This window comes from Centrocercus urophasianus, unplaced genomic scaffold (assembly GCF_019232065.1).
Source record: "Centrocercus urophasianus isolate 14NV4802_14NV808 unplaced genomic scaffold, USGS_Curo_1.0 seq_10, whole genome shotgun sequence".
Lineage (NCBI taxonomy): Eukaryota > Metazoa > Chordata > Aves > Galliformes > Phasianidae > Centrocercus > Centrocercus urophasianus.
The window spans coordinates 3,025,100-3,039,969 of NW_024884142.1; the positions used below are offsets into that span (position 1 = coordinate 3,025,100).

The window sequence follows — 14,870 nt, forward strand, 5'->3', positions numbered from 1 at the left end:
GATCCTGAACTTACAATATAAAATTGGGTTAATTTAAGCTGAACCCTTGTTGTGAGTTTGGCCTTGTACCAAACAAATACCGCAGCAGACGATGAACCATCAAGCTCCATGAGTTGCTGTATCCTTTTCTAGCTGGCTAGTTGTATATGCCTGCACATTTAATGATGGTCTGCCATTTACCAGCTCTGCTAACTTTTTTTTTTTTATTATTATTAAAAGTTGTATTTCAGAATTTTCCAAAAAAAGTAGAGAAAACTGAGGTAGTTGAAACTTTTATTAAAACAAAGGACTTTTTTTCTTCTGTTTCAGACACAGACATTAAGGAGCTGGAGGATGTGTTTGGACTTAATGGACAAGTAGAACATAAGCTGAACTTCCTTAAAAAGAACGTATCTAAAGATATAAAGCTGGTACTGATTGCTCATTCTATTGGTTGCTACATCACACTGGAGATGATGAAGCGAGCATCAGAACTTCAGGTACATCAACCTTGAAGCATGGGGGTTGCATTGTTAGCAAAACAATGCACATGGTTAGCTTGTGAATATTGCCAGGACTTTCCTGTGGAAGCTGTATTCATGTATAGGCAAGCTTTCAATCCTAGTTCTCATTAAAATGAAATAAAAACATTAATGAGCTAATGAACTAAGCCAAATAAAATATAATTAAGCAGTTTACTGTAGGATGAAGGTCTTGTTCTAAATCTGGACCTCAAAATGCCCACGTAGTACAAATGATTATTAATGCCAATAGATATGTTTCAGGCTTTCTTGTTGTCTTATCGTCATTACATAATCATAGAATGGCCTGGATTGAAAAGGACCGCAATGGTCATCCAGTTTCAGCCCCCTGCTGTGTGCAGGGTCACCAACCAGCAGACCAGGCTGCCCAGAGCCACATCCAGCCTGGCCTTGAATGCCTCCAGGGATGGGGCATCCACAGCCTCCTTGGGCAACCTGTTCCAGTGCCTCACCACTCTCTGTGTGAAATAATATGTAAACAGATGCTAGATATAAGGTTTTTTAATTAATTTCAATTATTTTTATAATATTAAATTATGTTGCAACGTCAAAAAATAAAACTGGTTATGATTTTGATAAGAGCTTCTCAAGGATCAAAGATCTCAAGAAAAGTAGATTGCTAGCTCTAGGTGGAAAATTATATGGAAAATAATAAAATAAACTGTGATGAGAACAGCTCTAAAAGGCATTGTTTTTAAATTTTGATAGATACCAGTGCTTCTGCAGCACAGTCCTGGTTTGTGTAAGAAGAATTGGAGGTGTAGCTGCATATTCTTACCTTTGTTCATCTGAACAATTTTCTTCCTTGCTGTGAAGCAGCAGGAAACATGAGGAAGGACACTGTCAGGTTGGGAGACAGAGCTGTTAGTGTCGCTGATAACTCACTCTGCTCGTGGATGGTCAATGAAGAATGCTGAATTTGTTATTAAGTATTCACTCTTGCTAAATCATTGTCTCTTCTTTTACTTTATAAGCACTTCAGTGGAAGGGAGTGCAGTGTTAGCATAAAGTCTGTGTTTAACATATGCATGAGTTGGTTCTTCCACATCTTTATAACCGTTTCCACTGCACATCCAACTTTTTTTTTTCCCTTTGAAGAACATGGCAACAAAAAAGTGAAACATGAAGTTAACCTTATATGTTAACCTTCCATATTTCCCCAAGCGTATTTGTGATTATAAACAAGGAGGTTTTTTTTGAGATAAATTTTATTATTGTTTTATCTTCTCAAGAGGGAGTGTATTAGAAAATATCATATGTAGTAATTTGTCCAGAAATACCAACTTTTCTTTGGTCAACATCTCTGCAGTGCTTATTGCAAAATGGTTTTACCTGGTTTCAATTGAACTATGAATTGTTGAGTAATTTTTTTACACTTGGCTCATTGGATGTTGGCAGCGTGTTACTTATCAATGTTTTGCATTGTAGGTATCTCTGGGATACATTTAGACTTCATAGTGCACTGTGTGCATGAAATTATACGATAAACCACATTTAAGATGCATTTAGCAATAGAAAATATTTGTACAAGCCAGAGTGTTGTGCAACCTTTGTCCCTTTGCCAAAAATAAGTTAACTGTTAGGTTTTATAACGTATGAAGTGTGATAATAAGAAACTTGTGTTTCCATCTCTCCCTTTGTTTTTACTGGAATATTTGATTCCCACAAGATTTGAGCACATATGTGTATTTTAGTAGCTAGATCATTTGATTTTATTTTTGTGTAGTTCTTATGTGATATTCTTTTATTCTATGAGCTTTGGTTTTGGTCTTAAATCCTCTGCTTTTAAAAGGCCTTTATTGCTTACAGTTTATTATTTTGAGCTAGAGGTTAATGCATTGAACTTAGTGCTCAAATGATTCAGTAATGGTCATTCAGCAGGCTTCATTTCTGTTGCCCCATTTAAATCCCTTTCATGATCTATCCAAGAGTAGACTAGATTTTCTGTGCAGTGATGAGGGAACTTGGTGAGCATGGAAGGCATGACAAGGATGAAGTACTGCCTCCACTTCTGTCCTTCTTGGTGGCTCTTAACTTTATGAGCGCTGTGCTCTGCAGATTGGTGGAGTTCTGTAACATTTTTATTTTTTTTCTGTGCTTCTGTGGAGCACTGCTGTCTTTTCCTGAAAGAGGAAAGAATCCAGAATTGCCAGTGTGAGACCCATCCAACATAGGCCTGAGCTTGGCAGAGGACGGGATCCGTTCCCAGTGGTTTGGATACAAACATTCTGTTTTGAGTGGGAAGAATTCATCCATGGCTGTGACAGACCATCCCATGTCCTGAAAGTCTTTTCCATTCTGAGCAATTCTATGATCCTATGATTCCATGCCATCCTTAATCTCAGGATCAGGGAGCAGCTCTTAGTTGCTCTGTTTGCTGGTACATATCTAACCAAGGACACTTTTCAGTTACCATGGTGGACGTCAAATCTTTTAAGAGTCTTCTTTTTGTGGGAAGTAGAGCACTCAGAGCTTGTCAGACTGCTCTACATTTTTCTCATGGCATTCAAAATACTAATCATCCTTACACTTTGTGGATGGAAAACTGCAGGAATGTACTCTGCAGCTTAACCGATGCTTGGTCTTAACCTCATAATCTTCTTCATTCTACATTCAAATGGCAGCACTGAAGAAAGAAGTTAACAGATTGTTTTCACAGTTGTTGGAGCTTGAGCCTGACTTACAAATACACTACATCCTCCAGGCATTCTCTTCTAAAATACAAATCCTTACTTGGACTAATTCTTTGTGCTTTGCTGATGGTATTACTATTTCCTAAAGCACTCAATTTCTTTGTTAATTTAATCAAAAGATTGACACATTTCCTAGCTAATAAAATTCATTCTGTTCCAGAATTTATCTTATGTATGTGATGTTGCTATTGAAATGGTAGCACCCTTGTGGTAGTGAATTAACAGTAATGAATTAAATTATTATGCAATATAAATATTTCCCTTCTTATAAAAGCTCATTGAAAAGAGGGTTTAAAATCTCTGGGTTTATGTAAGCTTAAGCAAATAAATTTTATGTGATGTGTAATTCAAAACATTGTAAATTCAAATACATTGTTACTGTGTCTCAATGATGCAAAAGGATATTATTAGGACTCAGTTGATTTTACTAATTGTAGCTAATAAAACATCACAGAATCACAGCATGGCTGAGGTTGGCAGGGACCTCCTGATCCATCTGGCCCAAACCCTGCTCCAGCAGGGACTCCCAGGGTACCTCACACCTCATGCAGGTGGCTTTTGGAGAACTCCAAGGAGGAGACCCCACAGCTCCTGGGCAGTCTGTCCATTCCAGATAAAGGAGCTCTACATATAAAAAATAGTCAAACAGCACTGGGTGATGTACACTCACCTTTATTCACCTTGAAGAGTTGAGGGAATAAAAAAAAAAAAAATAAAGGAATCAAATGCTGTTTTGCACAGATTTAATCATGAGTCTGAGTTCAGCTGCCTTCAGTGAGATGTGTCAATTTAACCTTATGGATGTCTTAAGCTAGTCTTAGAATTGGGCTGTTTCTCTAATATACATTTATATATGTATACATGTATCTATATCTATTTGGCAGTTCTCTGTCAGTTCTTGATGGACAGCAAACTTCTGGGAGCATGTGCCAGGAAGCACAGGTAGTCTGAAGCAGCAATTAATAAAATTTGCTTTTGTTGACAGTGTCCACATTATACAGGCTGCATAATCCACGTAGTAACAGGTTACAAAGTTTGGAGAAGTATATTCTCTCAGTGAGGCACCAGCAGTATCAGTAAGTCTACTGGAATAGCCAGGAAAGCAAGCAATATGAACTTGGTGTTTATGCTAACAACTCTGTTATTTGGAAAAAGCAAGAGGTAATGAACATAAGTTATTAAACCTGATGAAATAAAATAAATAAGATGCTGTATCTTTGAAGCAATAAGGGAGCTTGTAGGGGAAAAAAAAAGTGGTGGTGCAGGCTGCCCAGAGAAGCTGTGGATGCCCCATCCCTGAGAGCAGTCAGGGCCAGATTGGATGGGGCAACCAGCCCATGGCAGAGGTTGGAACTAGACAATCTTTAAAGTCCCTTCCAACCCAAACCATTCTGTGATTCTATGAAAAAATAAAAATAAATAAATAAAAATTGCTATTTGATTTGTGACAAACTGTAGATCTAAGACTTTGAAAAACAAAAATAACATTTCCTTTTTAGTTACTCCCATACTTACTTGCTCTTTCTGGGCTTGTCCTCTCTAAGTGATTGTTTTCAGAGAGAACTACTTAGTAACTCCGTGTACCTGCTTTCTGAGGGAAGGAATGTTCAAGCTTTTATCTTCTAATGTAGTAGACACACTGTAGTTAGGGATGTGGCTTAGTGGTGGGCATGGTAGTGTTGGGTTGATGGTTGTACTTGGTGATCTTCAGGGTCTCTTCAAGCATAAATGATTCTATGATTCTGTGTTCAGCTCTTTAATCTATTTTCACATACCCTCTTCACTATTACATGGATTTTCACTTTTCTCTTAATTCTTCAAAAGAGGGAACTGCTAAATTGACAGTCCTTTAAGCACAGCAAGAGATTTCTTCCCTCTCAGCCCTCAGTAATTCTGCTCAGCCTTGCTGCTTCATGTGCTGAGAAACAGAGCAGTTAAGTTGTTCATAATTGCTGCATGGTAGTAACACCTCGATGTTAAGTTAAAGGGATTTCCAAAGGTCTCTACTTTGTGCCTGATCTCCAGTCTAGTCTTGTTCTTGCTTGTAGCTGTAGAGGTAGCGAGCAGGGAACCGTGAAAGTTGAGAAGTCAAGTGACCAACATAAATGGTAAAATTCTGAATTTTTTTGCCACATAAAACATAAGGATTTGGAGCATGAGGAATTTTCAGAGTTTCACGTTACGTAGGATTTAACTGATTACCTATATTATGCCTCTTCTTAAGATCTGTGTTGTAGCTGTTGAGACCTTAACTTCCAAACCAAAGTTTAGAGCATGCGAAGGAAGCATGAATGGAAGTTTAGGCTTATGGTACTTGTCTGTTTACTTGACCAAAGCTCATTCCTGGTTATCTGGTCCAAAGAAAGCTTTTTAACGTTAACTTTACATTGATTTGATTGTTTTATTTTCCTCACTAATGTCTTGTGCCATATTTCTGTTATACGGTGTGAGCAAACCATGGCTCAGTTCACATTAACCACAAATGGGAGTCATAGTTCATCATGCTGTCAGCACCTGAAAGTGGGCAGTTGGGTCTTAAATTTGCCTGACTGAGTTCAGTATCTGATCAGAAGGTTTAAATATAGAAACTCAGTTTAGAGAACAAAAAGATTAAAGCATGCAATGTGGCTGTCTAATAGAAAAAAAAGTGGATATACACTCAGCAAAACTGGTTGATAAATCCACTCATGTCTACGGAATATAGACCAAAGACTACACACTGACAGCTTTCCTTATTTGATTACTAAATGTTTCCTCTAAAACAGAAATTAGGGCTACTTCAAGGTTCAGTGGCAATTAAAGCTCTTTTTTTGCTTCTAGGAAATTCTTTTGAAATGTACATTTCATTTATTCTTAATAGTGTCTCGTATGTATTATGCAAGTAAATAATGCATCTCTGAACAGTGCTGTCTTACAGTATGTGCTTTCTGAGTGGGTAAAGCAGATGGGTAGCTCTCACTCAGTCCTGAAACTTTAAGGGAAATACAGATTACATACAGTTCAATATTATTCTTAATGAGGAAAATTTACAGTCCAGAAATCTTGAAGATCAAATGAGGTCTGTAAATAGTAGAGTGGTAATAGAAAGTGCAAACATTAATTTAATTAAAATTGATCTTTAGTGCAATAAAAATAGAGGCTTGACAAAATTGTCAGCAGTGCATGTGTCGTGATGTAATTACCCAGTGTATGTGGGCAGGCTTCATTTTAACAATGATCACATTTTAAGAGGAGGATCCAGAGTAAATAACATTGTGTTAAGATTAGCTTGTTTAGATCCTAAGCACATGATAAGAAGGCTGCTGGAAAGAGGGAAAAATGAGGTCTCAGGACTTTCTAAGGAGAATCATATTGTATTCATAGTGTTCACAAAAACATACAGCTTTTACCACTGACTTTAATGTATGTGATAACTGAGATTGTTGTCTGTGATGATTCAGAGTAGGGAAGCACAGGTGTTGATTTGAAGAGACTTGATTTTTTTTAATAACGTGTTTGTGTGGTTATTAATGAAACATCGGATTTCTTTTCAGATGTATGTAGTTAGAATTCAAATACACCTATAAAAAATATTTTTTCTAGGAAGTTAAAAGATATTAAAGTAGCCAAATGTACAAACAGAAAAAGAATAAAAATAAACTGCAAACCGGAATCTTTGGTCATTCATCAAGAATCCAAAGTAAAACATGAGAATGAAGAGGAAATGAAGGACTAAAAATAAAAAGATGGCTAGAATAGTGAATAGCACAACAGGATTTATGAAGTACTGTGGATTTTTACACATTTGTTCATAAAATCTTGTTACTTTGAATCTCCAAAAATTTGGATTTGTACAGTAATAACTAAGTTAAAGCATTCTATAAAAATGAGGGAATCATAAACACGTAGCAAGAAGTGAATTTCAAAAACAATTAGGATTTATAGCACATGTTTTCAAAAGAGCTCAACACCCTTTTGAAAGCCAGGTTTCCCAAAGAACTTCTTCAGCTGGGCGGTGAGATCTTTTGAAATTCTGGCTGCAGATGTTTGTGAGTAGGACTTGAAAATCAGAGCTCAGCACCTTTGGAGAGCTGGGCCTAACAATCAAAATTCACTATCAAGATGCACTGCACAGAGCTTGAATTTGTTTTTGTTTTGTACTATTTAGTGTGCCTTTACAGATGTAAGTCAAGCTAGGAATCAGGACTTTAATTTACTTTATTAAATTTAAAATTGACTAGAGAAAGGGAGACACAAGTCAATAAAGGCATTAAGGAACTGTTCATTAAATGAGCGCGTGGAAGAATTTTGTGGAGTTTTTGAACATATACTTCACATATATGAAATTAAACTTTGAGTGTAGCCAGTAACTCCCATCACCAGTATCTCTTCCCAGCAGATTTGTATTGAACTGGGCAGCCTGGTCTGGTGATTGGTGACCCTGTCCACGGCAGGGGAGTTGAAACTAGATGATCTTCGAGGTCCTTTTCAACCCCAGCCATTCTATGATTCTATGATGAAATTGTAATTTCTTCTGTAACCCTGAGCTCCTAAAGAAGTTGAACTGTTTCATTGGCTTTTGTGCTTTATTGTATGTGACACAGTTATTCCACAGGCAAAGGACTTGTTTTGGGTCTTCTGCTTAGACAAAGATTCTTAGAATTGACATTATTATAATTAAAGTATTTCCTACTGTGCCATATTCCTAATTTGTTCATTCCTCATGGTCTGTGGTGAAGTTTGGTGGTGATGTTTGCTTTAAAGGCGAGAGTGGAAAAATACGTTCATGTGCATTAAGTTCTGTGTTGGGAATGGTGGATCCTGTATGAAGAGTTTAGGCAGGAGTGAAAGGCACTGGAAACAGACACAACCTGGATATAAGACAACTAAGAGTGCACACTCACTGCATTTACGACATATCTAATGCACTGTTAAATTAAGTTCAGATAAAGACTTAATTCTTTTTCCTGGCTTTTTACTATTACTTTTATTGCTTTTCATTGTAGGAGAGCTTATGCAAATATCATGATGAATCATTTCATGTCCCGAGGATGTGCTGAATGACTGCACAACTATGTTTAGTGAGCTAAATCAGTCCTAGATTTCTTCTCAAGAATCACCTTTTGTGCTCCTTTAAGTGAGGTCATCTTCAGAATTGAGTGTAACAGAAGTCCATTTCCTTTTCCATTTATTGAACTCTGTAAATATTTGGAAATCTTGATTTCTGCTGTTTGGATACAATGCTACTTAACTATGACATTTAAAAAAAAATAAATGGATTTGTCCTTTTCTTTGGAATTTTGTGTTAAATATACGTTCAAGTGAAAATCCAGAAACCACAAATGTATTTAATAAACTTGTTACCTTTGGAGTCCCATAAGAAAGTTCAATTAGTGCTAATGAAAATATGCCTCTAATAACTTTCTTATAACATTTCTAGTCACTGGAAAATTGTAAGAACACCCTGCTCCATTTCAAATTCCAAAATGAAGTATAATTCTGCATAAGTAGAATTCACTAAGTCCTAATTGTTCTTGAAAACATTAGGGTGAGTTTCTGCTTCTCTGTTTTCAAAAAGCAGTATGACTACTGTAAGTAAATTTTACTAAAACCAAAAGTACAAAAAAACAGATCTAAATAAATACAGTTTGAATTGTGACCTTTAATAGCAACCGGCAGAGTTTGGACTTTTTATCTGGCACTGGCGATTGAAAGATGTTCACCAAATTCTCCTCCTTAGTTGCACTAATACCCTTCTAACCTGATGACCGGTTTTATTTGCATGATAAATTAGAGTTGGTGTGTATGCTCTTTTAGCAGACTCCTGCCCATATTCCACCCTCTGTAATACAATATGGACTACTGCAGTCTGTAGCATTGCACAGGAAGGAAATTTTCTTTGTCATTCAAAATGCTTCCAGTTCTGGGAAAGTCAGTGGTAGGATGGGAAAAAGAGCTGATTCCTCTTCTCTTTTTCTGCTTCTGATACCCTGGCAAGACACTGGGTTGTAAGTACTATCTAGAACTTCAGATATATACCTTGTTTCTTTTCTTCCATTCACAAAAATACAGAGCAAAAAGTTTGATGTTCTCTTCTGTTTCTTCTCAGTGTGTAGTTCCTGTCTCACTTCTATTTCTCACAGATTAAGTCAATCAGAGCTTGTTCTGCTCTTTTTACATCAGAATATGTTCTTAAGGAAGACATTTAGGAACGGTTAAAATGGTAATGGACTGAACTCCTTCCAATATTAAATCGCATCTTGATTTTCCTTATCTGTCTGCTAGCTCTTCTAGCCAAGAACTAGGATTGACAGGATGCCTTTTTGAAGCCTGGTTTCAGTGGAGGATGGTGAGACCCCATCAGTGTCTCAGGCAAAGTTCCTAAAAATAGAAGTCTAAGGATCTCAAGGCACAGTTGGAAAATCATGACTTTCCTCTTTCACCAGCAAAATGAGATTATAATTGTAAGGCTGGTTTCTCATTCACCTTGTTCAGCCACTTTTCCTTAAATGCATTGTCATTGAGATTTATTACGCTGATGACTGTAAAAGCAGTTGGTTCAAGACAGCAGAGAGTCTAATTCTTAATACTTTCTTTGTGTTGAGCCATCTATCTCTTCATCACACACGTTAAGGTTCATCCGCAGTGGTAAGTCTCCCAGATCATGTCTAGAAGACCACAGTTGTGGGTACCATAAGGGTACCTGCAGATGGAATGAAGTGGTCTCATGTGAGTGCTACGCTGAAAAAAAAAAATCCCACCCTGTACTTCCAACATGAAAATGGAAAGAATTTCTTCTGGAAAGTGGCAGCTGCGTTCTGACATTCATGTAATGGGAGCAACTGAAAGCTTTATGGTGTGTAACTGTGACACTGCATTCCAACATAAGCTTCTCCCTGCCCTTCTTCCAACCAATAAACTATTCTTCCTCTCTTTTCACTCTCACCCCTCCTAATCTTCTTCTGTTTATATGCTTTAATCATAATAGCAACAAATCCATCCCTGCCGGTATTATCGCACCGTTGCAAATTTTGGCTGTCTCCTTTGGCACTTTCCTTGTAGATGGAATGATATTGCCCACTTTGATGGGGCTTAATTCTCAATGTAAAATACTGCTCTGTCAATGAACATTTTCTCTATTAAACTATTTTCAGTCCAACAATAAGATACAGCTTTTTGGGAGAACAGTTTTCTCATTATTACCTTAACCCATAAAAAGGCTTTTTTTTTTTTTCTTTTAAACATTTTGGGCAAGTCTTCAGTTACCCAAATATTTGTAGTACAGAGTAATTTGCATTTCAGCCCTGTGAGACTAGTAAATGCAATGAACAGTCTGTGTATTTAATATTTTTAATATTTTTAATAATTTGCCACTAGTTCAATACGTAGAGCTGACCTATTGAGAAGTAGTTTCTGGTGTCTGTAGGGAGCACTTCTGCGTTGTAGTCTTTTGTATGTTTAGCAGAATTCTGGACTTTGACTGGGAAAATTCTAGAAGTGCTTCTTTTTGGAAAATATTTCAAGTAATGTGAAACAACAGATTATTTTTTCTTGTGCCATGACTCATTTTAAGGTGAGATGTGGATGGTCCCTTTCCTGTTGCCATTAGACAGGTTTCAGCGTTGGAAGTTAGGTGTTAAGAGAGATACTGACATCCTTTTGAAAGGGGGACCTGCAGCCCAGGGCACAAGGTATGACTTATTCTTGGCTTATGGTTTTAAAATTGAATGGTCAGAGTTCTCAATTTAGTTCTCAATCCAAGAAGATACTCTGTGACTACTACAATAGGTGTCTTAGGGGAGTCTTAGCCCTTGTCTGTCTGTATAAGGACAATGAGAGAATCTTAGTATTCAGGGCTGAGAATATCATAGCTTTTGTGAGATTGGCTGTAAACAGTCATATTTAATAACTGATAAATTATTTAATCTGAATTTATTAACTAGGCAGAATTAAGTAAATTGATAGAAATTTTGCCACTAGTTTTGGTAGAACCAAGCTCACTCTCATTGCCTTACAGTACATGAAATCATGTGGGACCAGTAGCGTTCAGTAGGACATTGGGCTTGCCACAGTTTCTTTAGGGCTCTGTCCTTTCAGTTATTCTGCTTATCACCAGCAGTGTCAGTAAAGATAGTTTCTTACTGTTAGCAGCTGAAGTTTGACAATACCAAAATTTCCATTCCTCTCACTGTGCTATTGAAAGATACAGTTGTTTTCATTCCATCGTAGTTCTTCCATTATTGAACTCTGCAGAACAGGTTTGACTGTACTCCCAATAATATTATGCAAAGTTAATAAGCCTGATTGAGATTCCCATTTTAAATCTCTTTTAAATCTTTTGCACCAGCTCTTCATACAGCTGGTGCACTGAGTTCAGTTATAGGAATCCACCATATAGGGCACAGAATCAAATCTATATTAAGTCAGTGGAATGTGGCCTTGAAGTAGACAAAAATTTAGTCACACCTCACCTTGCTGCAAATATCACTCAGGCCTACTTAACTTCAGATGAGATTGCATGTGGTCGTTGTGCCTGTGCACTGTGCACATCATTGCACTTAAGACTATGGCACTTTGAAATACAAATACGTTTAAAAAATGCTAGTCCTTGAATTTTGTTTCCATTCAGAAAACACTGGAGGCTCGAGGCATAAAAGCCATACTTCAAACAATATTGAATAGTGTTTGTTAAGTAAAGAGGGTGCCAGGACATAGTGAACCTTATGATCACTGTAGGGTGTTTTAGATAGATGAAAATATTGCCTAAAGGTAGAATCTGAAAGGAAATAGTAAAAAAATAAACCCAAGTCTTTCATTCATTTGAAAAGTATATGTGCTATTTATATTTGTAGATAGTGAGTCAAATTTGGATGTTGAAGAAGGCACAGAAATTTATTTGGGATTCCATTTATGTTGAATATAAAGGAATGTAAGTTAGTAGACCAACAAACTAGGAGCAAATAGATTTTTTTAAGTGGTGTGGAGCAGGTAGATTAAGTTTAATTTCAGGGCATCCTACTAATTGCTTTTCCTGCTAAATCCTTCTCTTTTTGCCGCATAGCATAGGAGTAAAACCATACCAGATACACTGCTGAGTTAAGGAGAATCTCAACTGCTGCCAACAAATTGGCTGTAGTTTTGTTGTTTTACATGGGGGAGTTCTGCCATTTTCCATCAGCTGGAAAGTTGAGTTTGTCTGTTTTCCTGACATTAAACATCATTAGCTGAGAGTTAACATCTATTTATACCTTAAAGTGTTGCCATCTTCTATTTCCAGGATAGTCTGTGAAAGTATAACAGAGGTGAGGTGCCTGTGAGGTGCGTTGGTATATTCATTTTGCTCCTGCATTTCATTAGGAAGGAATAGCGTGGCTATTCTTGGCTAGTGTTCGTGCTGCAGCTAAAAGAATGCCTTAGACTCCCAGAAACAGTGACATACTTCAGGCAAAGAATATACCAGGAACAGAATATGAAAGCCGAGCGAGCTCCTTAAGTTTTTTCTAATAATATTTTTCTGATTAAGTCATGAAAAATAAGGCAAAGATTTGGCATTGGGAATTAGTCTGTAGGGTGGGGAAATGGAAAAGTGAGGTTGCTGTAATCTATTGTGTTACATTGCACTACTCCAGAAGGAAGATACAAGAAATTATGAACCAATATACTTAAAAAGGAGATTTCCCCTTAAATTTCCTTTCTGTTTCTGGGATTACCTATACTTGTGTGCAAGCTACAAAAAATGGATTTGTTTGCTATCACTGAGGATAGCATCGTCTTTACTGCAATTTAATGTTTCCATAAAAATCATAGAGTTAATGTATCATGTTTTACCCCGGTTAATAATACAGTGAAATACTGTGAAATTGTGAGGATTATATACAACTGCACCAAAATAGTGTTGATGTTGCCTGTATCTTTAATTACCTTCTATCTTTAAGGATGCTAATTCTTTTGAAATATTTGGAAACAATGCATATGTGTGCATGTATATGTATGCATGCTGTTTCCTGAAAAGCCCATATAGCAGCTGCTTTATGACTATGTCCAAATAGAAATGGTCTTAGGTAAAAGTTTTGCTGTATGATTGTTTGAATTTATTTTATCCTATTTTATTCTGAATCCAACCTGTTGTAATGTTCTCAGAACAAAATCTCCCACAGTTCTGTAATCTCTTTGTTGCAACCGAGAGTGTTGGAGATGTGTCTGACCTAAGTCGACTGGCTCCCTTAGGGTCAGTTCAGTAATGATGTCTTGTAGAGATGAGAAGGGGTCTACCAGAGTTGTACCTGTGGTCCCAGAGAAACAAGGATGAACTTTCTCATACGCACCAATAATTCTCATTTTGTCTGTTGTCAGAATAGGGTTTGGATTCAGATTCTACCCCAAACTATTAGACTGTAAGTAATTCTATGTATAAAAACACAAAGTATGAACAAAGAAGAGTGCCTCAGATGCCAAGAAGCAGAGGCATCCTTGACATCAAGCTAAGATAAACGGAAAACAGTGCTCAAACAGGAAACAGCCCTTGTCATGCTGCCAACTTCAGGATCAACTTAGGATGTGATGCAACACAATATGAAGGCAATTTTATTTTGTTAAAACATGTTATGAATTTCTAGTTGCTTGGCTTCGCAGATCTCTCAAGGAGGGAGACACTGATTGGAGCTTGGCTACCACTTCTCCACAGCCTCAGCTTTTGCTCCCTGGGCTCTGGTTTGACCTCTGAGTGACAATTCAGCCAAGGAACAAGACTGAAAAGGCTGTGGAGACAATCATGTCAGCACAGCATTTTATGGTGGCAACCTCATCTATTGGACACATACTGTAAGAATTAAAAGTTTGGATGAGCAGGAAAAATGAGGAGCCTAAACTGTGGGAGGAAAGGAATTCTTCATCTGCATTGATCTCTGGTTTTCTTTGGCAGCATTTTGCAGTGGCTAAAAAAAAAAAAAAAAAAAAAAAAAGGAATTTTCTGAATAATTTGATGAGTTTTTTGTCAGAAAAGAGTGCCCATGTCTGTGGTAGAGCCGTGAGCCTGTCATTTCCTCATCCTGCATCCTGTGCATTTAATTTAGTTTCTCACCTTTCACATTTATAATCCACAAAATAGTAGTTATTTCTTACAGCACCATTATCTCTTTGCTCCCATTTTGACAAGCTATTCGTGTTACTCTGCATTAACATAACTTCCTTCAGAAATGTTATCATCCAAGCTCTTCATTATGTTTTACTGGTGGCTGTTTTTGGATTGAAACCTTTCCTCTTAGGATATGGAGCATAGAATACAATCTTAGCCTTCTCGCAGGGAAGCAGACCTTCCTCTGATATCTGTGATGTATTTCTTCTCCTTGTGTAAGATTAACTTGTTTTTGAGTTTGTTCCACGACCTGAGAATTAAAATACCAAAATTAACCAAATAAAATACTAAAATTAACTCTACCAAATTTTATTTTCTGTGTAGTATCTCGGTGCACTCACAGTCATCACGTACTGATGTTAATTGTGACAGTTTGCATTGTTTTTGTCTTGGCATACGCTTTATAGACACTATACATGGAGTATGAAGTGATGCTTAATAATTCTGAAACATCCAAGACCAAACAAGACCATCTAACCTGTTCCCAGACAACATCAGGGAAGGTGCTGACTGGCTTTGGCCAAAATCATGCCAGAGAACATA

At 37.1% G+C, this 14,870-nt stretch overlaps 1 protein-coding gene across 4 annotated transcripts in view; it reads left to right on the forward strand.

Moving 5' to 3' along the window:
- The window catches only part of LDAH (lipid droplet associated hydrolase), a 106,308-nt gene that overhangs the window by 46,489 nt on the left and 44,949 nt on the right, over positions 1-14,870 (forward strand). For all 4 annotated transcript variants that reach the window (XM_042811197.1, XM_042811121.1, XM_042810983.1 and 1 more), the window contains one exon: positions 310-479. In XM_042811197.1, coding sequence (XP_042667131.1) covers positions 310-479 — 170 coding nt within the window. The remainder of the gene's footprint in view (positions 1-309; positions 480-14,870) is intronic.